Source organism: Agelaius phoeniceus, chromosome 6, assembly GCF_051311805.1.
Source record: "Agelaius phoeniceus isolate bAgePho1 chromosome 6, bAgePho1.hap1, whole genome shotgun sequence".
In the NCBI taxonomy this organism is placed as follows: Eukaryota; Metazoa; Chordata; class Aves; order Passeriformes; family Icteridae; genus Agelaius; species Agelaius phoeniceus.
Window position 1 is genome coordinate 48861238 of NC_135270.1, and position 23432 is coordinate 48884669.

The 23432-nt window shown below is 43.7% G+C and overlaps 1 protein-coding gene across 2 annotated transcripts in view; it reads right to left on the bottom strand.

Annotated features, from left to right (window-relative positions):
* Positions 1-23432, bottom strand: part of PRIMA1 (proline rich membrane anchor 1) — a 51386-nt gene that overhangs the window by 26089 nt on the left and 1865 nt on the right. For both annotated transcript variants that reach the window (XM_054635727.2, XM_077180644.1), the window contains exon 3: positions 18096-18246. In XM_054635727.2, the coding sequence (XP_054491702.2) occupies positions 18096-18246 (151 nt within the window). The remainder of the gene's footprint in view (positions 1-18095; positions 18247-23432) is intronic.

Below are 23432 nucleotides of genomic sequence, written 5' to 3' on the forward strand. Positions count from 1 at the left end.
AAGAAAATGCTTTGGCTCTGGAAAGTCCACATGAGTACAGTGCCTTTTATCTCTTGGCCTTAAAATTTATGAAGTACAAATGTTGGTTAGGTTTACTTTTAGAGGGCTATCACCTTCTCCTACTCCCAAAGGCACCAGGCCTAAATAAATACAATGAGCAAATAAACCCATTTCAGCCCTGTGGTGGGTAGACTGATCCAACTTATTCAAAGCAAATTAACAAAAGAGTGCTTTCAGATCAAACTGTTCAGCATCACAAAAATCTTACACCTGCTTTTTTTGACTAAATTTGTTTTGAAGACTCAGCATAAAGACACAGCTCTGACTCTAATGTTAGAAGGTATCTGTACACAGCTGGCTCTAGCCAGAAATGTGCATACCAGAAAAGATTAGCTCAGCTATTGAGGGTTTCCCTCAATGTCTAGGCACAAAAATAAAGGTTCTATCACTGGAAAGAGTGTTTCCATAAAATTCCCAAGAAGTTCTCTGATATTTTTTGGTCAGATCTCTGTGGTCATTCTCAAAATTGCTCTGAGCTTCCAACAAAAAACTGTGATGAAGCTGTTTTAATCTTCTGGGTTAAGCATTAAATAGTTTTGTGTGTGTTGTAAAAGTGATACATGTACTGTCTGAGACAGAATCTAGAAACAGGACTTGGAATCCTTGGATACACCATCAGGTTATCTTTAGTGGTCATGGCTGTAGTTTCTAAAGCTTATAATTTCAAAATCTAGTGCTCCCATGATTTATTTTGATTAGTGTTATTACTTTCCATTACCATATGGATTTTAGGCTAATTGCTCTTTGCATGGGCATGCTGGGACATTAACAAGTAACACAACCAAGTCTGTCAGGAGACAGAAAGGGCTCTCTGAGGGGGGCCACGCTGAGCTGGTGCCCCTGAGCAGCTCTTGGCAGTGATGCTGAGGCAGGGAGCCTGCACCAGGGCACCCCTTCCCACTGCCAATCCCACAGCAGCCAGCTCTGCAAAGCAAGGAAAAACAGAACTGAATAAAGTAAAACAAAGCAAAAAAACCCGAAACAAAACAAAACCAAACACGGGGCTGAGCCGGAAAATAGCTAAGGGAGGCAGTGACCCGTGCTCCCACACGTAATCCAGGGGAGGTGTCTCCAGTGCAGTCTGTCAGTTCACTCCCAGACTGAGAGCCAAGCAGCTGAGTGTCCACTGATGTGATGGGGAAGGGTGACAGAGACCCCCATCACCTCCCTACAACAGCAACTCCGTGCCTAAAGAAAGGAAGAGCGCTTTCAAGATAAAACTGATTATTGCTTTTCTTTTGCTCTTATTCCTATTCTTGCAGAAAGGTCAAGAGTGCTGTCGTAATCATCCTTATGAGACATCTGCCTGTTTTTAATATTGTATACTCACAACAGGCTAAACTCTGCCATCTCTATGCCTGAAGCATCTCTCTTGCTATTGTAAGGCTGCCTGAATCAGCCATGCACTTTTAATTAGCATGCTAGGAAGCAGGATAGGATTTTATTTTGAAGGCAGGCTCATATTCCAAGGGCCTCAAGTGTTTTATCAGTCTTGGTTGGAAATTAAAAGGAAGATGCAGGCAGTGTGTTTTCAGCAATCTCTATGTATGTCACATATTCTAGAGACCTGGTAATCTTCTGGCAAAAAAAGGGTTTGGGTCCTAGTCTCATCTTCACTCTTATTTATTATTTTGGTATTCACATAAATTGTATGTTGATGTCCCATTTACAAGACATAGAAGACATTAGTTCCTGCAGCCATTATCACACTGGGATGCAGGGACAAGCCCAGAAAACATTGAGAAGTTTTAATGTGATTTCAAATGTCAAGGTGTATGAAAAAAACCCCCAGGGCACTCCAGAGTCCAATATGAACTCCCGGTTAAATACAGAGAAGGATTTTGAATGTGTTACAGTTTGGGTCTTTTCACATCAAGGCATCTCATCCAAGCTCCTGTGGAATAGAGGAGCTCAATTAATCCCCTGATTAATATGAATAATTTGGGTTCTGTGAGGAAAAACCCAGCAAAGGAAGTTACCCAAACACCAAGGCTCAGATATTTACTCTAGGCATTGCACTGTGTAACACACAAGAAACAAGGAGAGCCTCCCTCACATGCTCATGTCTTTTGTGAGGAAGCAGATTTCAGTCCTGAGCCTGAGGCCTCTTGTCTACTTTTGCATAAGGCCCTTCACTCCCCCCAGCAGTGTAGATTCACCCTAAAGTGAGTGCTGATTAATTTAATGCTGATTAATTTAATTGTATGATAGGATGAAGCCTTAGGCAGCTAATAAAAAAGTTCCAAGGGCTCAAGTGATGTAAACTAGCAGAAGTCCACCCAGCTGTGAGACTGGTGCCAGCTGAGGACCTTGTCCCAGCATCTGCATGATGATGCTCAGCAGAGAAATGTAGCTGAAGGTCAGGATCAGTGTCTCCAGAGCCCTGGAGGCTGAGGGCTCTCTGGGAACAAGACTGGTTACCTAACCCAGGGCCTTGGGGAGAGATCAGTGAGTCAGTGTCAGCTGAAGCATCCCCTCTGTTTGCTGCATTTCATCACGTAGGGACTGCTACAGATGTGTTTGGGTAATGCATGCGCTAGGAACGTGCTGCGTGTACCCAGGGCTGCTCACAGTCAGAGGCAGCCAGCAAGGGAAAAACAAATCCTTTAAAAGAGCCTGCTAGTGGGGTTTGTGGTGCTGCTAGACTTGATACAAATATAGATCTTCAGCTGTTATTCTAAAACACATTGTGAGAACAGGCAAAGTATGTGTTCCCTTCCATGCTCTTGGATTTAAGTGGAAAATTTCCTGGGAGGATGGGGGAGAGGAGGCTGACCAAGAAATGGGTGACGTTGGTGTGTGTTCCAGGGGCAGAAAGCCATGTCTGCAGACATGACCTGCATCCTCAGGGCACCCCAATGCACATGCCCTGGGGCTGTGCTTGGCCAGAGGGAGCCCTGAGCTCACCTTCACGTGGCAGCCACAGCCCCTGCTGGAGGCAGCCCTCGGGCTGGTGATCAGGGACAGATAGGCTTGCCAAAGGAAGGACTGGCATTTTCCACACTGATGGAGAAGTGGCTTGTCTAGTTCTGTCAAGTTTGGTTTTTTTCACTCCCTTACAGATTTCTGCCCTTCCTGTTGCCCTCCCTGTAAGCCCAGGGCCATTTCCAGCGTGCCACGATCCAGCTGGGTGAACAGCCAGGCAATAGCGGTGTGCTCGGCACAAAGCCCACACTGATTTATGGCCTCCCTGGAGTAGCTAGGTTAAATAACACTGCTAGGAATCAGCTATTCCTGTAGCAGATGATACTTCTGTTTATCACACTTTGTTGCAGACAAGTTTATATCATGCAGCTGCTCTGTGCATATGTTCCTACTACACTTCTAAGGGGGATGCTGCAATCACTACGCAGCGGGAACTTCTGCTATAATAAAAACATGTGTGGGAATGATGCTGGAGAAATTCCCTCCCCCGCAGCTCTTACACTGTAGATACTGTTATTCTACACTCTCAGTTGCCTCATCTTCTTAGTTTTCTCCTCCTTTCTAAAAACACTTCTCTTCTGAAACAAGAAACACACCCAGTTTTGTGCTTAGTTTTGGAGACTGGAGTGTTCAGGAGGTGAAGGAAAGGGGTAGTTCTGCAGGAATTTTCTGAAGGTCATACAAGAGGAGTGCGTGGCTTATTGCAAGAAACAGAACTGGAACTGCAGGTGAAAAAACCTGAGCATGGATAGTCAGTAAGGAAGAGAGCAGCTGGGAGGGGGAGGTTAAGTGTGATGCTCAAGATCTGAGCTTTAGGAGTTATTGAACCTGCACACATTTAGGTTTGGGTTTAGCAATAGATTTCACTAAAGCTCCATGTTACTGTGCTTTCTTGGTAGGTGACAGGCAGCTGCTTTTCCTTGGCAGATTTGGGATTCTTACAGAAAATGAACATATTGTTAGGACCAAAATAAAATAATAATAAGTAAAAATATTGGTTGGCCAGACCTAAGTAAAGCACATTGTGGGAAAGTGGCTTGTGCAAACTCACTGCACTCAGTGAGAAAGCCAGAAAAACAAAATGACTTTTGACTCCTGGCCAGTCCTCCTCTCTGGATTGTATTTCCTCTTCTTTGGGAGTAAACACAAACAACTGATTTGGCTAAAATGACATTACAGGGGTGGAAACAGCAAACTCCCTTTCTGACTTGCCAGGCAGGCGCCAGATCTCTGCCCCAAGCCAGCACAGTGACACCATGCCCAGCAGCTCAGTGCAGCCAAGCCCTAAGGTCAGACACAAGGCAGGATCCCACAGGATGCCCTGGAATGGCTGACACTAAGCTTTTGGGATAACCTGCCTTGGTTTTGTACAATTGCAGAGGGAAACTAGAGAACAATTTAGAGTTCTACATACACATGGAAATATGGCAATGCATAGAGCAGAGCAGTCAAGGGATTGTCAAACAAAGTAGGAATGGAAAGTCTGTGTTCCAAATGATTAACAGGCTGAGTGAGGGCCAGACCTGCCTGCCTTAATCCTATTTGGTGGTTGGTGAAGCTGATGGGATGCACCAGAACTGAGGTACCCCTCATTTAGGGGCAAAACATGCTTTCAGCTGCTGAGGTCTTTTGGAGGGGACCAGGGTTAGAGAGCACAGAGGGAGAATCTGTTCTCTAAAGCATGATCTGGAGAAGCAGTAGCATTTATAGACCTTGTGGTAAAAAGGCTTTTAAGGAGATTACATCATAGCTAGCTTCTGTGTTAATACTCAGCTCTGGCACTTATCTTTACAATGCTTGCTCACATCAGCCAGTGCCCTCTGATCTGACTTTGTCTGGTGTTTTTCTAACCAGCAGTCTCCCCATGAGACACTGCTTTTCACTCCCCATCTGATTCTCTCTCAGCATAAAGGACTGAATTGTTTCTACCCTGACTGAATCACACCCTGTCCCTCTCTGTCCCAAGCAAATGAGAACTGAAGCCTGTGCCTTGCAAGGCAACCTCCTCCTGCAGCAACACAGGCATTTGGGAGAGCCTCATGGGCATGGTCACATCCTCTGCTCTCCACAGCCTGGGTCACTGCCAGGCTGGGCAGCACCAAGAAAGTCCCCATGGCACCCCCAGAAATCCTAAGGGCTGCCTCTCCTTAGGAGCCATGGCTGAGGGAGCCCTGCCAGACCTGTTTGCTGAAATGGAGGAGATGTCAATCACATTAGTGGGTATCTAACCAACAGGTCACAAGTGCCAAAGCATTTGGTGTTAAATTAGTACCCTGGCATTTATTTTAGAAGGTAACCTGGTTTCCAGAGGTTCTCAGCACTCTGAGATATACATGAAGATATACAACCTTAAGTTCAATTTTCTGCATTTCAAGATACAGGCTCTAACCTCTCTGTACTTAGGCACCATGTCACTGCAGAAGACAGAAATTCCCCTCAGGAGGTGGGTTCCATGCTCAGTTCTCCTCCTTTCTCACTGAGTGATTTTGGGACAATTTCCACTCCAGCCTTGTTTCTCCTTCTCCAGGATGGGAACAGTTGCTCCAGCTTTCTAAATGGTTGCAAGGTGTAGGGATCTTGTGTTGCCTTATGCGCAACATAAGGCTGCATGTCAGCACTGTTGCTATTTCTTTCCCAGGTCTTTAATAGAACAGACTTTAAAGTACCCATTTAAAAGTACTTCATCTATATTTCCACAAGAACTAGCTGTAATTATCTGACCTTCCTGTGAACCCCCAGTTCAAGGAAACACAGCAGCAAGGCCATGGTCTGTGACAGAACAGCAGAGCCCAACACTGACCTGGAGACAGTAGTGCTCAGTTCTTTTGAACAGAGGCACCACTGAGAGGCACAGAGATGTGCCAGTACCATCCACCTCATTGCACAAACACACACTCTAGCTCTTCAGTGGCAACTGATGTGCACAGGCATTTCATGAGCACTTGCAAGTCTTCAGTGAGGAAAGATCAGTGCTGAACACAATCTGCTTGTCCTGCCAAACTGTGACTTCATCATGTTACAGTGATGAAAGTGAAAAAGCATCCAGAAAAAAAGAGGCCTGAAAACACTGGACCTTCATGCTAAATCTGCCATTTCAGCACACTTGGGCTTATTTCCATTAACAAGCCCACATCCACATATGCATGCAGATATCTGGGGGTGTTTAGCCTGGAGAAAAGGAGGCTCAGGGGAGACCTCCCTACTCTCTACAACTGCCTGAGAGGAGTTCCAGCCAGCTGAGGGTCAGTCTCTTCTCTCAGGTAACCAGCCATAGGACAAGAGGACAGTCTTAAGCTGAACAAGGGGAGGTTTAGGTTGCACATTAGGAAGAAGTTCTTTAAAAAAAGTGTGATTGGGCATCAGTATGGCCTGCCCAGGGAGGTGTTGGAGTCACCATCCCTGGAGGTGTTTAAGGAAAGACTGGATGTGGCTCTTAGTGCCATGGTCTGGTTGACAAGGTGGTGTTTGGTCATAGGTTGGACTTTATGATCTCAGAGGTCTTTTGCAATCTAAATGATTCTGTGACTCTGTGAATAACTTTAACATAGGCAGGAAGAAGTTTGCTTCTGGGAATCAGATATGAGGAGACTTCTTCAAGCTGCCAGGGAAAAGGACTATCTTTGCTTGCAGGCTTATGGCACTGTGCCCTGAGCCATTAGACATCAAACAAAAGTAGGAACCAGTGAAAGAAATAAAGGGTTGCTTCCAAACTGGAACTCACTAGGTCCAGGACATGCATTTTCCCACCTCAATCCCATAGCCAATACCACCACCTCCAAGGTCCACTGCAGTAAAACAGGTATAAAAAGAAATAAGTATTCTAGACTCTTTCTTCCCCAGTCAACCTGTCTTGTTTTCAGGCTGTTTCAGAGGCTGTTTTAGGGCAGAAGATGGGCTCATCATCAGTACCAGGAATTTCTGGGAGAAATAGACTCCTTTGTGGAGCAGTGCAACTGCAGAGGTCAGATCATGGGGAAGCAACTGGCAAAGAGCAAAGACACTAAGTAGAAAACTTGCCTCATCCTCCCTTGTGACCTGATGGCCACCACTCACCTCAGACCACAGTGAGGAAGTGATTAGTAAACAGTAAACAGATTAGTAAACAGTAAACATCAGTAAAGAGCTGTCCAGTCCAAATAAGGTGGATTGAATCATGGCTTGACACACTTGCTGAGAGCTAAGTGGCTTGGAGAGCTTATTCAGCATCTATCTGAATTTTTAGGAGATAAAAGCCCTTAAAAAACTAGTCCTTGCTTCTACTGTGCCTCAGGTACCCTTGGATGAAATCCATGCCCCAAAAGGTGCCATGAAGGCAGGTTCTGGTGAGCCTGTTAAGGTTCTGTGGTAGGGGTAGTTGTATGGACACTGCAGGCTCATACAGTGAGCATTCCCAGTTTGTTCATTCCCTTATTGAATATACTTATCTGATATGTTCTCCTTTTCAGGGTTTTGCTGAAGCTGTATCATCATTGGCAGAGGAGTAATAAGACAAGCCATAGTTCTGGTTTTTAGGCTGCCTCCTTTCATTCATTACTGCATGGTGATGGTGTGGCTGCAGGTGCTGCATCTCAGCCCTGCCACAGCCTCACTGTGTGATGGTACAGCCTCTTATTCCTTGGGATAGGACACAGCTGATCAATCCTATAAAAATTGCCATTACTTTTGAGCATAACAATAATAATAATATTAATAATCTTCAGTGCCTGAGACCTACTAGTTTCAAATACAAAGTTTACAAGGATGAAAACATTATCTCTGTTTCAGATATGGTTACTCTGGGTGTCTGATATTGTAGCTGACTCTGTTGAGATCTCCCAGCAGGTTGGTGGCAGAGGCAGAAGCAGTGCCCTGGATTCTTTTCACCATTCCCTGGAGGGTGGGCAAGATGCCTCCTTTGTGGGAGTCACAGTGTGTCATCCTCAGACCTTCTGAAAGCTTATCAGTCTTTCAGCTCTTACACTGAACAGACCTTCCAAGGAGGGGTGATAGAGGCTGAAATTCAGGCAGCTGAGATGTGATTTCAGGAGTCTACACTCTTACAGTGATGACCAGTCTTTCACCAGCAAATGATTAATGAGACACCTCAGGGCTGGCAGATTCAATCTCACAGAAAGATGACAGATTTTCTTGGTATAATGTTTTATATACAGATTGAATTAAAGTCCAGATTTGCACAACTTCTTAGAGTTCAACAGTATTCCCATGAGTGGTGCCATCAGTCACAACCTGTGCAAAGTGAATAAATTCAGTGCTACTGGTATTAAATCATTTACTTGTAGATCCTTAACAGCTTTTTCAAGAGCTTGAGAACCTCTAGGTAATAGCAAAGATTAGACAAACCTCACGTCTTACTGCTGACACTTTCTCAAAATTAGCACCTTCAGGGAAGTCTGAGACAACACCAACTGCAGACTGAATTTCCTAAAACAGATTGTGGAAGACTTGGAAATACTCTTCATATTTTCCTAATGTGTTAATAGGACAGTTTCTAAGGTACTGGTTTATGTCCATCTCTGAAAAATAAATGGTTTGCCTGTTGGGCACCCCAGTATATGAAGAGAGTGACTATAACAGACATATACTTTAGATTGGTAAGTGCAGATGGCTCTAAAGAGTTCATTTTACAAAGAAAGCCATTTTGCAGGTCATATGTCTAAGTTTTAGGGAACAGCCAGCTGACTGTGTAGCTGATACTTCTCTTAATGTATGGCATCTATATAAACATAATCCTCCTATTTGATATTATGTGGTTTATTCTTTGTATCCCTTCAATAACTCAGTTATTGCTGGAATTAAGGGCTACAATGATCACTTAAAAATGTCCCTTAAAAGATCAGTGAATAATTCCCATACCTACTGCTCTCAAGTTCCTTTTCCAAATTGTATTCAGATTCAACTTAAGGGAAATTAAATTGATGACCCATCCAGAATAAAATGGAACTGAAATGTGAAAGGCCTTCCAAACCAGGTGTAAATTTAATTCTAATATAAGTAAAATTACATTTATCAACTAATAATTTTTCATGCAGTTTCCATAAAATACAGAACACTTGAAGAGGCAATTACATCACATTAGCAGATCGAGGCATTTCACCCTGCCAAATGCCCTCATATGAAGTCCTCAATCACCACTCAGTGTATTTGGAACTCCTGCAAAGCTAAAAGACAAGGCACAGGTTTCTTTTCAGCCACAAAGGCAAGCAAATTGGTTACAGGTTGCTACTGCGCTGCCCCCAGGCTTTATGCAGACCATGACTCCCTGCTGAGCCCACAGCAGAGGGCAGCCCCCCTGTAGAGGATGCTCTGAAAAGCTGAGGCAGAGCACCTGCACCTGGCCAGATTGAAACAAGAGTTAAACCAAACCCTCCCTGTGCTCCACTGACAGTCATTTCCTTTGATAATGGCTATGAAATAAAAATATGCATCACTTTCAGAAGGAAAGGAAAATGTCCAGGGATGATTCAAGAGAATCTGCTCCATTGGTAAAAGTCCAGTTTAATAGCAGCATTTGTCAAGGAACAGATCTTTGTCTAAAATTATTTCTAACCAATGAAGTGATGAAATACTAGCTCCATTTAAAAGACATTTCAAAATAATAAAATAATTCATTTAAACAGCCATTAGGGAGCCACAATTTGCTGCTATATTTATATAGTTATAATGCAACATAATTTACTAGTGGAAGGGTTAAATTAACTTGCATAATTATTAATAACAGATTTTGGCAGCAGCATCAGTTATTAGCTGATATTCATACTATATTAATGGACACTGTGTCCTCACTTTGGGATAACATCCTGAATTTCCAGCCTACTGCTTCCTTGACCTGCTACACTGACTTAAATATTACCCTTAAGCTGCAATTACACAAGCAGGGCAGCACTTTTATATCCTGTTCATAACAATACAATGCACAAAACCCTTACAAGAACATATTTCTTCAGGTCTGCTTTGCCAAGGTCAGCTGCTTAGCCCTCCCTGCTGGAACAGCTTGTGCCAATTAAGCATTTACTTTTGACTTGTCAAGATGAGGCACAACTCCTTCTGCCAGGAGCAGGTGAACCTACAATTACTTGTAAATCAGCAGCCTCTGACTCATCAGTAACTTCACTGAAGATTTGTTATCTTCTTAATCAGTGAAATGGTAGGCATGTACAAATGGACTGCCATCCACAGAAGGAATTAATGTCTTCAGCTTAGCTGACTCCTTCTGCTTAAAAAAAAAATCAAGATGTTGGAGTGTGCATCTCAGAGTAGAAAGGACTGTTCTATTGCAGAACCAGTTTAATATGTGATGGTTCTTTTTAAAAATTAGACAATGCTTTTAATCTATAGACAACAGAACTCCCACTGATTCGTGCACTGCAAAATCTGGCCTGAGGCTCTTACTTTTAAATACTTCAAAATGCATTTTCAAGAGAGGATTTTTCCATTATATCAATTTATTACTGTATGAAAAATTCAGAACAAATATGCAAGGTCCCAGAGCAGGGGAGATATTCATCACTTGCCTAAATAACAATCAGACTTGGCAAAAAATTTCAGAATTTATTGATGAAAAACTCTGAAATGGGAAAGCACTGGAAGCTGAGACTGACCATCTGGTCTTACCAGTGTCTCAAACAGACAGAGATTTTACAACTCAATATGAGGAGATGTTAGGTGAAAGAGTGACAGCAGAATCCGATAATGAAAGTATTTGTATGAACCTTTCCAGTCTTACCTGCTTTCTAATCACTAATCCTGCTCTTCAGACTTAATAGAACATCTTAGATGCTCAAACTATTTCAAATTTTGTATTTGACTGCTGCTTAAGGAATCTCCCCATCAAAAATAATTTTCTCATTTTGAGAAGAGGTGAGGACTTGTAACTTTTATTCCTACACCAGAAATAAATGTGCTTACTGGGAAAAAAAGGCAGGATTTTGAATTCTATATGTCTTTGGTGACAAAATCAAGTGCCTGCAATTTGAGGCAGAAAATCCAGTCACTGCATTTCTGATTTAGATGGGTGAATTCTGCTTAATCCAGTCTTGGATGCTTAATGATTTGGTTCACTGTGCTAAGAGTGAAGGTAGTGTCTGTGATGTGAAAACAACATGATGGGGACTTGGACTAGACTCTGCTTCTGCCATCCTCCATGGCTCCAGGCTGTGGGCTCAGAGTTCAATTTAGATTTGAAAGTCTCCAAATCCTACAGCCAGTTCTGAGAGTCACATTCCTCCAGTAACACAAAAGTGCATGTGGGAGATGAGAAGAATTGAATTTTGGTTTTGCTTTGTAAATTATGAACAATGCTCTCACACAAGACTGCAATTCACAGTGTGACAGCTGTGTTACCAAAACTGGAAGGGCTTCCCTGTTTCAGCATTCTGTTTGCATTTTAAAAAAGTCACTGTCTAGACCATGCTCTCACAGTAGCAGTCACTACTGTAAATGTCTTCATGCAGGAGACAATGTGTCCCCTGCCATTTTGGGGCTACTGTAGTTCTCTGCTGTTCAGGTTTGGGAGTCACTATGTTGTATGCAGGATGGAGGAAAATGTCTTCCCCATATTCTAAAACAAACCCAGCCCTGTCTGTTTGCTAAAATTCCTTTGGGCATCACTTGGGAGAAATCCACCCAAGATTCCTCTAATATGTCCAAATATCTCAAAGATGAACAAGTCCTTCAGGCAGAAGGGCAGTAGGTGAAGGGTGGTCCTGTCAGCTGAGCACTTAGGGCCAGCAGCTTTGCAGTGGGTGCTTGTAAAGACAGAGAGCCCTCACAAGATGAAATGCTTAACCAAAGGGAAACTTAAACTCAGAGCTCGCTGAGGTGCTCAACTCCTGTTGCAGCAGCCTAAATCAGACTGAGCCAAGATGACCATCAGGTATCTCATATTTGAAGACACATCGTGACCTCCAGGAAGGCTTCGATTCATTTTGCAATCACAGCTTCCCCTCCACTCCTGGGGGATAATCAGACCTCTGCCAAAGACAAAAGTTCTTTAGGCATTGAGTAGGCAAACACATCAGCATCCAAGTACAAGAAATGTAGTGGTGAGCATCAGGACCACGCTCAGTTTTCCTGCTGGAATAGCAACATGGAGACAGAATTCAGCATAAGGTTCTAACTCATTCTTTGAATCCACAGTGGATCACCTGTGCATTCCACCATCAGGATATAGGACCAAGAAAATCCCAAGGAAAACCCATTTCTTATTCTTTTATGTCCTAGAGCCATGTAATGTTTATTTCTATAACAAGTTCTTGCTCTGAAAGCCTATTTTAACAATTAGCAAGACATCTGAAAACTTTGTTTACTTGAAAATCTACACAAAGTTTAAGAAGTTACAGACTATTCCTGTTCTTCAGACCCCTGTCTAATATACACACATTGTGACAGCCCAGAGATGAGTGGCATTCCTAAGGGGATGGTATTAGAACTGGTGCTGTTAAACATCTGTGTCAGCAGCACAGACAGTGGGATTGAGCACATCCTCAGCAAGTTTGCTGATGACACCAAGATGTGTCATTCACTCAACATGATGGAGGGGATGGATGCCACCCAGAGGGAGCAGATGCCATCCAGAGGAAAGGGATGACATCCAGAGGGACCTTGACTGGCTTGAACAGTGGGCCTGTGCAAACCTTGTGAAGTTCAACAAGGTCCTGCACCCATGTTGGGGCCATCATGAGTGCAAACAAAATCTGTGAAGAGAATAGATTAAGAGCAGCCCTGAGGTGAAAGACTTAGGGGTGCTGGTGGACAAGATGTTTGACATGAGCTGGCAATGTGTGCTCACAGCCCAGAAAGCCAAGTGTGTCCTGTGCACCAACACAAGTGTGACCATCAGGTCAGAGGAGGGGATTCTCCCCTCTGCTCCACTCTCATGAGAGCCCACCTGCAGTACCATGATCAGCTCTGGGGCCAGTATAAGGAGGATGTGGACTCACTCCAAGAGGCGGGCATGAAGACGATCAGAGGGCTGGAGCACCTTTTCTATGAGACCTTAGAGGTCCTTCTATGAGGCTGAGAGAGCTGGAGAAAACTCCAGGGAGACCTTACAGCAGCACTCAGCACCTGAAGAGAGCCTACAAAAAGGCTGGAGAGGGACATTTTACAAGGTATGGCTAAGGACAAGGGGTAATGGATTTAAACTGGAAGATCATAAATTTAGGTTAAATGGTAGGAATAAATTCTTTACTGTGTGGGTGGTGAGGTACTGGAACAGGTTGTCCAGAAGTGTTCAAGGAGCACTTCCCCATCCCTGGAAGTGTTCAAGGCCTGTTTGGATGGGGCTTTGAGGAACCTGGTCTAGGGGAAGGTATCACTGCCATGGCAGGGAGGTGAAACTAGATGATCTTTATGGTCCTTTTTAACCTGAACCATTTCATGAATCTACAATCTGCCCCAAAAGATCTGAATGCCTTTATCTTTCCTACTTGCACTAAAGGGACCCTACATGCTTTCTGAAATGAGGCTGTACATCTGAGCTTATACAGCTGCCAAAAGGTTTCACCCTTCTTGTAGCTGGTCATTTTTATTTTGGCATTTTCACCAGTCCAAATAATTAGTTAATTAGATGCTCTGTCTCCAGAGATAAAGATTTCACTCTGAAAAACAAAATGATACAATTACTGCATGGAGATTAGAGTCCTCTGCAGTGATGTCATTCACTTTGGCCTTGCACTGACATGATTGTGCTTGATCTCAGCTGACAGCTCAGGGCAAGCTTCCACTAAGGTCAGGAGCTGTAAAGACTTCACTGTGCACCTTTGTGCCAGCATCCAACCACCAGAGACTGGTTCATGTATCCAGACTCAGCCTAAGTTTCCTCCTCTAAATTTTGACTGAAGCAATATTTGAATGAACACTTCCTTTGTCCAGAGAGCAGATGGCAACACCATGGACTCCTTGTCCAATATGGGAGAAAGGTAAAGCAGAGAGCAAAATGTTGCTCACCAATAAGTGAGGAGTACAGGCAAGAACATCCTTTCTCTTCCTTGTACCATTTTAAAGCAGTCACTTCTGATATTTTTTTTCATAAGACCTTACACGGGTTAAAACTGATCCTGACTACTGTGTATATCTAGTTCTAACCCCTTCCCCCTTTCCTCTTTTGAAAGCCTGGCTTTTACTTCCAGACAAAGTCCTTTCTTCTTTGCAATGCCCCTGGAGAAACCTGCATGCTCACAGAGTATTTAGGGCTTGACAACAGCAGTTTTTCAGATTTTTAAGGATCAACATCATTTGAACTAGCTTAATCTCATGGGCCTGTGAAGCTGGGTTGGAAATGCTGCCTAAACAAGTATTCCATCCACCTTGTCTTAGTCTTGGCTAAAATCCAGAGACAAGGAGAAAAGCAGATGGAGAGAAAAAGACACAGTTAATTAAAGGCCAGGTTCTGAGCATCTCTATTGCCTTCAGGTCATTACAGACATATCTAGGGAACACACTCATTTTCGTTGAAAGTTCCTTCTTCCTTTGCTGTCAGCATCTAAGTTTAGTTGGCCTTAGGCCCCTTAGAGCCTCGTGAGCTTTCCCTTCACTTCATCAAGGAGCAGTTTTCTAGGCATGGGTTAAAGAGCAGGCTGCTGCTTGCATAAGGGGAGTTACTCTGGAAACATCAATGGCCAAACCGTCTGCAGGAGCTGCCACGGGCTCAGGGACTGTCTCCTGACAGTCCCCACCATCCTAGGTACTCCCAACATGGGCTGGAGTCCCTCTCCTCAGCCCCTGGGTAAGGTACACATCTGTATCAAATCAGACTGCAGCATCTCAATGGGATGACAAAAACCTGCATCTGAAATGAAGCTCAGGAAAGTCAAAGCTCAAAAAGCCCATGTGCCCCACTTTGCAGAAAAAGGTGCAGGTGAACCAGCAATACTGAGAGACCCAGCATGCACAGGGAGCAGCATGGCTGATGGCAGCTTTCATCTGGATACTGTAGGGCAGATGGATTCCCAGGAGGAGACACAGGGTTGTGCTGCCATGATGGAATTGGCTGCAGAGCAGAGGCAGTGAAGGCAACATCAGGGGTTGGATGAGGCACCATAAACACAAGTGGTCCATGTGAAGGAGTTAAAAATGTGGGGAAAGGAGACCTGGGGTCATCCCTGAAGGAGGACAAAAGCACTCTATTTAATTTCCCATATTCATATGGTTTCATTCATTTATTCAGTGCCTCCTCAGGACGTGCTGAAACACTCCCCACACATTCTTAATGTAAGTACCCAACTCTAACAGGGAGGTGTCTCCTAAACCAGGGAAAGCTGGTGCTCCTAACACTGCTTGTGGTTTTAGACTGCCTGCTAAGCTGTGTGATTCTACTCATTTTCTCCAGAGGGAATTAGGTTATTTCCCCTCAGAGTAAACACAGCATTTTTCAGCTATTATATGTGAATTCTAGGATTTAATAGATTTTGTATAAATCTATCTGCAGGAAGCAGAACTAAAGATTTGTTGCTGGATCAACCTGTCAATACTGAAGTGTGTAAAGAGACACTAAATGTACTATAATTGTTCCTAAAAGTCCTCACAGCACAATAAAAGCCTTTCAGGGAGTGATTCAGCTGCTCACAAACAGTTATGCAGTGCCACCCCATACAACCAAGTAGGGTTTGTAAAACAATCAGGTGGGACTAATAGAGAGGACACATCAGAGGGTTCCCTGATTTTCCACAACAGCAGCTTGAGGCCATGTCAAAGAGCACTAGATGCTTCATACAGCAGACAACTGAACTGTCAGTGTCTGTAGTGACTGGAGAGACAAAATTTTTGCATCTATTGGCTTTAACCACCCAGCCCAAACCATGGTAGCTGCTTTAGAGTTGATCTAAATCTCCAGCAACATTCAGTTTGATTGCAGAGGGAGCTTTTAAGGACAGTACCTAGCTGTCCTTAAAGAGTTCTTCAAGAACTCTTTCCCTCTGCAGCCTTTTCTTGCTCACAAAGCTCTGAAAGCAATTCCAGCATTTTTATGTAGTACCTCATGACACAGACACTGTACCTTGTAAGGGTAAAAATCTTGCAGCTCCTGGACTGCTGGTTTTTTGCAGATGTCTTTCCAGTACTAAACTTTATTCACTTAGCAAGTTCAAAGTGCAAATCTAGCATCAACCACTTCACAATAGCTTTTGGCTCTTTACTTTCCTCTCCTCTGAATACCATTTAAAAGCAGTGTCTATAACATCAATATTTAACCACAAGGCTTGTTGTTTCTCCCAAGGAAGTGGATTGCTGTACACATGGACTAAATCACAGTGCCTAGACAGCTGATGATAATGAAAGCATCATTCAAGATGAGACACTTGATTGCTACTCTAAAGCTTACCAGTGAAAGAAATGTGTAATCTCTTTTTTTCATTGTATTTGAAATGAAGCCACTTGCTTAAGTATTAGTCATCTGGATTTATCATTTTTAGAACTGTGTTAGCACCTGGCAATCCAGCCTGAGAAAGCACCAGGCTATCCCAGTCACAGGCCCATTAGATTTCTTGTTCTTCTTTCTGCAATGTGTGACAGACTTCTTTTTTTTCTGACATGATTTACTTCCCACTTGACAGGGGACAAATCCATGCACTCCGAGCAGCTGCCTGATGGAGGGGAAGCAGCCTGGCAGTGGTGCTCCCTTCCCAGTACAGCTGGTCAGCAGGGCTGGTCCCTGTGCCAACACTGCCACTTCTCATCCCCCTCAGGGTAACAGGGTACCCCAGGCACAAGAAAAGAGAGTGACAAAGTACTTTATTTTCTGGCTGTGATACAAAGATCAAGGTAATTTTCCATATTACTGCCCATGACATTTTCCTGAACATTGAAAGAGATTTTTCCTGCTATAAAAACTCTCCCTCTCCACTTTCCCAGCTGTCTTTGTACTTCCTTTCCCAAGTGTTTCACTGTTGGCTTTTCTCTGCCTTTGCCTTAATTTTCTGCAGTGTAGCACAAGTACAAAGCATGCTCCTGGCAGAAAAGACACTGAAAAATTCTGCCTGTCCTCTGCCTGACTACAAGATGTGCAGAAGCCTTCTTCATGTCTTCTGCACATCTGGAGATGCCGCTGATAAAGACAAACAGCCAGATGATGATACCTAATGATTTATTTTTCCCTGGGGGAAGTGCTGAGGATACTGGATACACTTTGCAACACTGCTCCCAGGAGAGTTTATATAAGCAGGGAGAAGAATTAATAGGCAGCCTTATGGGGAGAGATGAATTTATGAAAATGCAAAAGCATTAAGGAGATTTACTGGAACACCAGACTCCCGGGACCCAGTCTGTGTCCCTGAACCCAGTGGGTGCAGTAGAACCAGGAAGGTCTCTCCCACAGTGCAGGGACCATGGGGACAGATGTCACTCTCCAGAAATTATCTGTATGCCAGGGAGCACAGGAATACTGATGTGGAAAGCAGCTGCAGAGCTAGCCAGCAGGAACTGAAGGCACCAGGTGTGCTGGGCATGGGGATGTATGGCTGGAAATAAGGAGGAGCTTGGATGCACTGGGTAAGGCTTGGTGTGAAGAGAAAGAGATGAGTCTTAGCCTGCATGTGCATTAGTGAGAAAGCTGCTCACTTGCCATTGACTCCTGACATGCCTCCTATTTTTGTAACAGTTGTAAGCAATTTAAAACCAGTGAGCCTGAGTCACTGCTATGGTAAACTGTAGTGCTCCAGTGTCTTGACAACAGTCAAACATACTGAATGGTCTAGACAGAGTGTTTGGATTTTTGTCTGCTTATAAATTAATTTGCCTTGGAGCACCCAGACCTTCAAGCTGCACACCTGGCAAAAAAGGGGGTCATGACACTCAAGGGGCAGCACAGCACTGTGTCTCTGTAGGAATGCATTTCTCAGGGCTAGGGGATTAGGAAGCCATTTAAAACCAGGGAATCATATCTAACACAATGAAAGGAGGGAATTTCTCTGGCTTTCCTCCAAAAGCCAAGCATTATTCATTGATCAGAATACAGATCTCCATCTCTACTGAGAACATTTCTTCTTCCATTTGCTAAGTGGAAAATGACAAATGAGCTAGCTGTGCCCTTTCCCACATCCCTTCTGCTGTCTCTCCAGGTGTCCCCGTGCTCTGCCCTCCTTCAGCACACCCCAGCAGTATCAGCAGGTACTTACTTGGCACCGCCAGCAACCTCGGGGGTGGCGGAGGTGGAGGAGGCGGCGGTAACAGAGGAGGTGGCCTGCACTGGCAAATTTCCTGGCAGCTCTCTGTAAATTTCTCTGCTACAGGCTTGGAGCATGACTTCTGGGGTTCACCCTGAGTGATCTGTGAAGAAACAAGTCATTGCATGAGCAGCAGAACTGTGAAAACTGGTGAATGTGTTCTTTAGGCTTGAGAACCTGAGTGGCACCTCAGACTTGTAGCAAGAACTGAGCTAAAGTTCCTAAGAGGTCCCTTCCCTACATGGTCCCCATTTTTAATATTTCTTTTATTTAACACAATATCTTCAAGAACTCTTTCCCTCTGTCAAATTTGGTTAAGATTGGCCAGCTGGCTTCTGAGTTATTATGGGGTAAGGAGAAGGCAGGCAGTGGCAGACAATACGATTGCATAAGCCTTCCTTCCTTAGGAAAGCCATCTAGCAGCATGCATTATTCACAGGGTCATTGCTGCAAGCCAAAGAGAGCTAATAAAAATTACAAGACAGTTAGGGTCAGGATTACGTTCATTTTCCTTAAGGCAGAACTGAGAGCCAGAGGATGTCCCTCCTCTGCTTTGCCAGCCTCACTTGGAAGTTCAGAGAGCATTTCACAGGGTGTTTCACTTCCTGCCAAGAGGGGAGGCTACCCACGTTTTAATCATCTGTGGACCACAGCAATAACATGGTTTAAATGGAAATGCCACATTGTAGCCTCCTGTGAGATGCAGTGTTGGTTAATAACAAAAGTGAGGATGAGGCATTGCAGAACCCAAGCATAAGCATCACTTGGCCATGAGCAATAATTTAGCCATCACTGGTATACGATATATTCAGTAGCTTGATCTAGTCATGACAAGGACTGTTTATTAACAGCATATTTTTCTTATCATAGAAGTATTTACATAACTAGGGATTCAAGGAATATTCAGCAAAATTCGGTAAAATGTAATGTTACAAAATGGAGTCAGTCCCCAATGAAAAGGAAATTTGCTGAGCATCACAGAAGCTTCTGAGAGGTGTTAACTTCAGAGGTCTCTAAGCCAGCTCTTTTTGAATGACTTATACAGGATACAATTTCGAAGAGACAAAGCAAAGCCTAAAAGATTAATAAGCATGTTATCTAACAAGCACTTTGAATGTAAGCATTAGGAGACCGCCTGGGACAGACTGGTGTCCTGCTGAAGCTAAGGACAGTTATGCTAGCATATTTTCTTGTCAAGTTTGGTCTCAGGCGGGTTATTGTCCTAATAGTTTTGGCCTAACATCACCTTCTTTAATTAGCTTTTTTCCACAACACGTTGGTCATTACAAAGATGTCTCATGCCATGCTCTCTGATCTGTTTTAGGCAGGCTTCTTCTGCCTCTCTGGCAGGGTCACCCAGGGTTGCCTTCTCCCCACTTCTCTCTGCTGCCCAAGTTTTGCTTCCCTGCCCCTGCCAGCTCTGGGCACACGGTCTGTCTCCTCTCCCCTTCAACCCTGGCCCCCAGCACGGCCAGTGTACCTCTTCCACTGCCCACAGCTGAGCACCAAGGGGGCTGCACTGCCCTGCAGGAAAGCTGTACATATTGTTTCATATATTTCTGGCCAAAAAGAGAGATGTGGCAAATTAAAACAACATCACTGCACAAAGGATGTGTTCACATGCGTAGGAGGTTTCTAAATTCAGAAAGACGCATTACTCTGGCCTCAGGGAAATGGAGGTAGGGCTTTGTTGATTAAATATTGTGGGGAGGGAGGAAAGAATAGAAAAGGCTACGTGTAGCTAAGTTGGAAGGACAGCTCAGCACAGCATAAGGCAGAAGGCTCAGTTCTTTAAACAGCTTGTCTAAATCTATTACCAAAGATAGGGAAAAACAAATTCAGCACAAGTGCTTTCCAACTTTCCCCTTCACCATCAGGTAACAGTAAGAGGATGGTTAAAGATCATCCCAGACAGCTTCCAGGAACTTACACAAACTCTCTGAACACTCTAATGAATCAAAGCGACTTGGCTGTGTAATCCCTCATGACTAGTAATAAATCTGTCAGCAAAGAAGGTTTATTTGTTTTTAAAGTAAGTGATCCCAGGCAGCAGAATATCCTCCATGCTGCTTCAGCTCTTCCAACACTGCTCACATGAGGGGCTGGTGTTCCAGGCATGCTCCCAAGAGCAGCCCTGTGAGAGAAGTGTCCTTCCCTGCAGTGTTAGGGGCATACCTGGGGTACCTCCTTGTTCAACAGGTGTGACAAGATTTACTGTGCTGACAGAAGGAGGTGGGACAGCACCTCTCCAGTGGCGCTGGCAGCTGATTAGGAAGCAGCTATTAACTCCCAGCTACAGCCTGGGCCCTGGGTTATTGAATCCTGAGAGCTCAGTGCAGTCTTGCAGGGGACAGTGTGATGGGAGAAGATGGACACAGAGAAGAATAACCCTGAGCAGCCTTGGAGCCAGCTTCCTTTGCAGATCTGAAGCAGCTTTGCACATGTAAGTTTGAAGACAGTGCTGGTATGGCAAAGCTACATTGACTTATTGCTCTAACTTAATATCAACCAGAAGCAAAGGCTTGCTCTGTCTTTTTTTAGAGCTATTGACTACTTTTAAATCCCTGGAGGCTTTCCTCCCTTAGGCTGGTAATAGAGTGTCCTCAGAAAATAGTGGATAATTTTCTCAATTACTTTTCAGACAAGATTAACACTATCATGGCCAGTCACTTGCTACTCCTGCTCCTGTCTACTTTAAAAATATTATTTTAGAGAAAAAAAAAAAAAGAAAAAAAAAAGGAAAAGTTGCTTTATTTCTCAATACTTCAGCCTGAACCTCTATAACAATTTCCCATGATCATTTTTAAATAGTCAGGAAAGAACTGACATTTAAAAGCATGGGCTTTATCACTATTTGTTTCCCTTCTCCTGTCACTGGGTGAAATGTGTGGTTGTTAGAAGATAAAAGTAGGAACATAAATATTACCTTGATGGGTTTGTCTTAAAGGCTTTGTTTTAAAAACAAAGATATTTTAAGTTGGTTGAAATCTGCCAAGAAAAGGAAATACCCAAATCGAGGTTGAGGGCCTCAGGGAGGAGAGAAATAGTCAAGGACTACAGCAAGAGGACAGAATAGTAACAGTAATATAAAGCAGCAGATAACAGTAGCAAGATAGAATCAGGAGAAAAAGGAAGGCATTTGGCTCCTTTTCAAGGAAAAAAAAAAATCCCCCTGTTGATGTCTATTAGTCTTCTTATGAAAGAAATGAAGGGTATTACTTGTGTCTTCTAAAGGTAAGCAGAAAAAATCACTAGAAAATATGCTTTAGGGAACAATCTTGCTCTGGCAGGAGATGATGAAATAATACTCCATTGTTTCTTTCTTAATGCTTGCAATTCAAGGTAAACTGCCTTTACAGTGTGTGGCAGGAAAAGTGTTTTGAAAGAGCCACACCTTTCTATGGCCAGGTCAACTAAATGAATCTGGCCTCAAACTTTACTGCTTATTTGCTCTGGCAGACTCTCCCACGGCCCAGAATGGCTCTGGAAGAGCTTTGCAGGTAAGGTGTACCTGGGAGCCCAGCAGGCTGCCAGGCAGTGTGTGGCACAGGGGGGGTTGCCTTGGCAGGGGATCACTCTGGAGATGGATCCCTTGCTCCCTAGCTCTCCCAGCCATTCCTCTGCTGCTGGAGGGGCCATGAACACCTTTTCTTGGCCTATCTGAAACTTGGTTGCTTGTTTGGCACAAGGCTTTCTTAGCACACTGAGCAGTTGGCCAGTCTAGACATATGCTGCCTGGACTTCAAGCTGATACATTTTTCCCCTGCTCTGAAAATAAATAGAGTTGACTTTATGGATTTGTGCATTTGATGTGAACATGTTTTGCAAAAAGAACAAATGCTTTAAAATATTTATGGAAATGAAAATCTGATCCACAAATGTCCAGGGAAGAACAAACAGAAAGTGGTAACTGGTGGTTTCCTTTTGCAGTCTCTGTCTCTGAAGTTTATGCCTGTGGAATATTTCTCTTTAATTCATGGTATCTTTTAGAAACAGTGTTCCTAGTCCTGTTTTGCATACCATGGAAGAATAAATCTGCATGTGGTCAGAACTGTTTAGTATTTCAGTAGAGTCCCATGGGGTTGCAGCAGTCCACAAGCACGTTCTAGAGAGTGGGATGGGAAAAGAGGATTAATACAGTCCCTGGAGGGTGGCCTTCTTGTGACTTTTTTTAATCAGGTAAAAGGAGGAAAGCTTTAACAGAAAAGTGCAGTTGACTGAAGGCACAGAGACCTCTAAAAGCCTGCTGATGTAGCAAGAGCTTTGTCTCTTGGTAGCAGTCTACAGAGATGAGATGAGATCTCACCAGTGCTGCATAAATCCCAGGACAGCTCTGTGCAATTCACATCAGTTAATCCAGATCCATGTTTACAAAACCAGAAAAAATGTGTCCCTGTTATTTATCATGACTCTTTCTGCACTTTTTAAAATTATGTCAAAAGCCTCTGACAGAATCATCCCTTTCCTCTTGTCACAGAACTGGCTACCATGCTAATAAGAAAAGATTGTGGGTTTTGTTTTGGTTTTGTTTTTAGTAAGACAAATGTTTCTCCTTTGATTAGCATCTGACTGATTCTTTTAAGTGTCTCAAGGCAGGGCCTAAGGAGGAAAAGCCGAGGTGGGAGGGAAGGCTATGCCACACTAAGTCATTGTGGGGACAAATGCGTGCAGAGGGGCTGGGGGATGTGAGAAAACAAACACGCCTGCTGCTAGAGATGGAGCAGGGCAGGGGAGCAATGATGCAACAGCACAGAATTAGTCAAGGAGAGAATGGCTTGTGAGACTGAAGATAAGAGCAAGGATTATGACTCAACATGGAGAAGGGAATCTTGGGAGGGGTTCAACCACGAAGGAATTTCAGTCACAGGAAGGATGGAAGGCTGGCATGCCAGTGAGCATTCCACACCTGCCCTTCCCATTGGAATCTGCTGATGGGAGCCTAGTTTTGGGAAAACTGGAAAAAAGCAGGCTTAGTGTTTGTTGTTCCACAGAACAGCAAGCAACAGCACAAGTACAGTTGATGAATGGGTCATTCATCCAAATTCCAAATTATTGCAAGGAAAGGCTGGTGAGCTCCTTAGCTTTTGTATTTCTCAGAGCCTGTTTCAATTTTTATAAATGTAATTGTTTTAGAAAAATAATTTTAGATCATGTGAGTAGTTTCCCAGAAATATGTTTATCCGAGGGTTTTTTTCTCTGCTCAATTGACTGATAGGGGAGAGGTTGCAGGAGGCATCTCTTTTCACCCAACTGTGCTTCCCTGAGAAATTCAGCTATAGTTTAACTTAA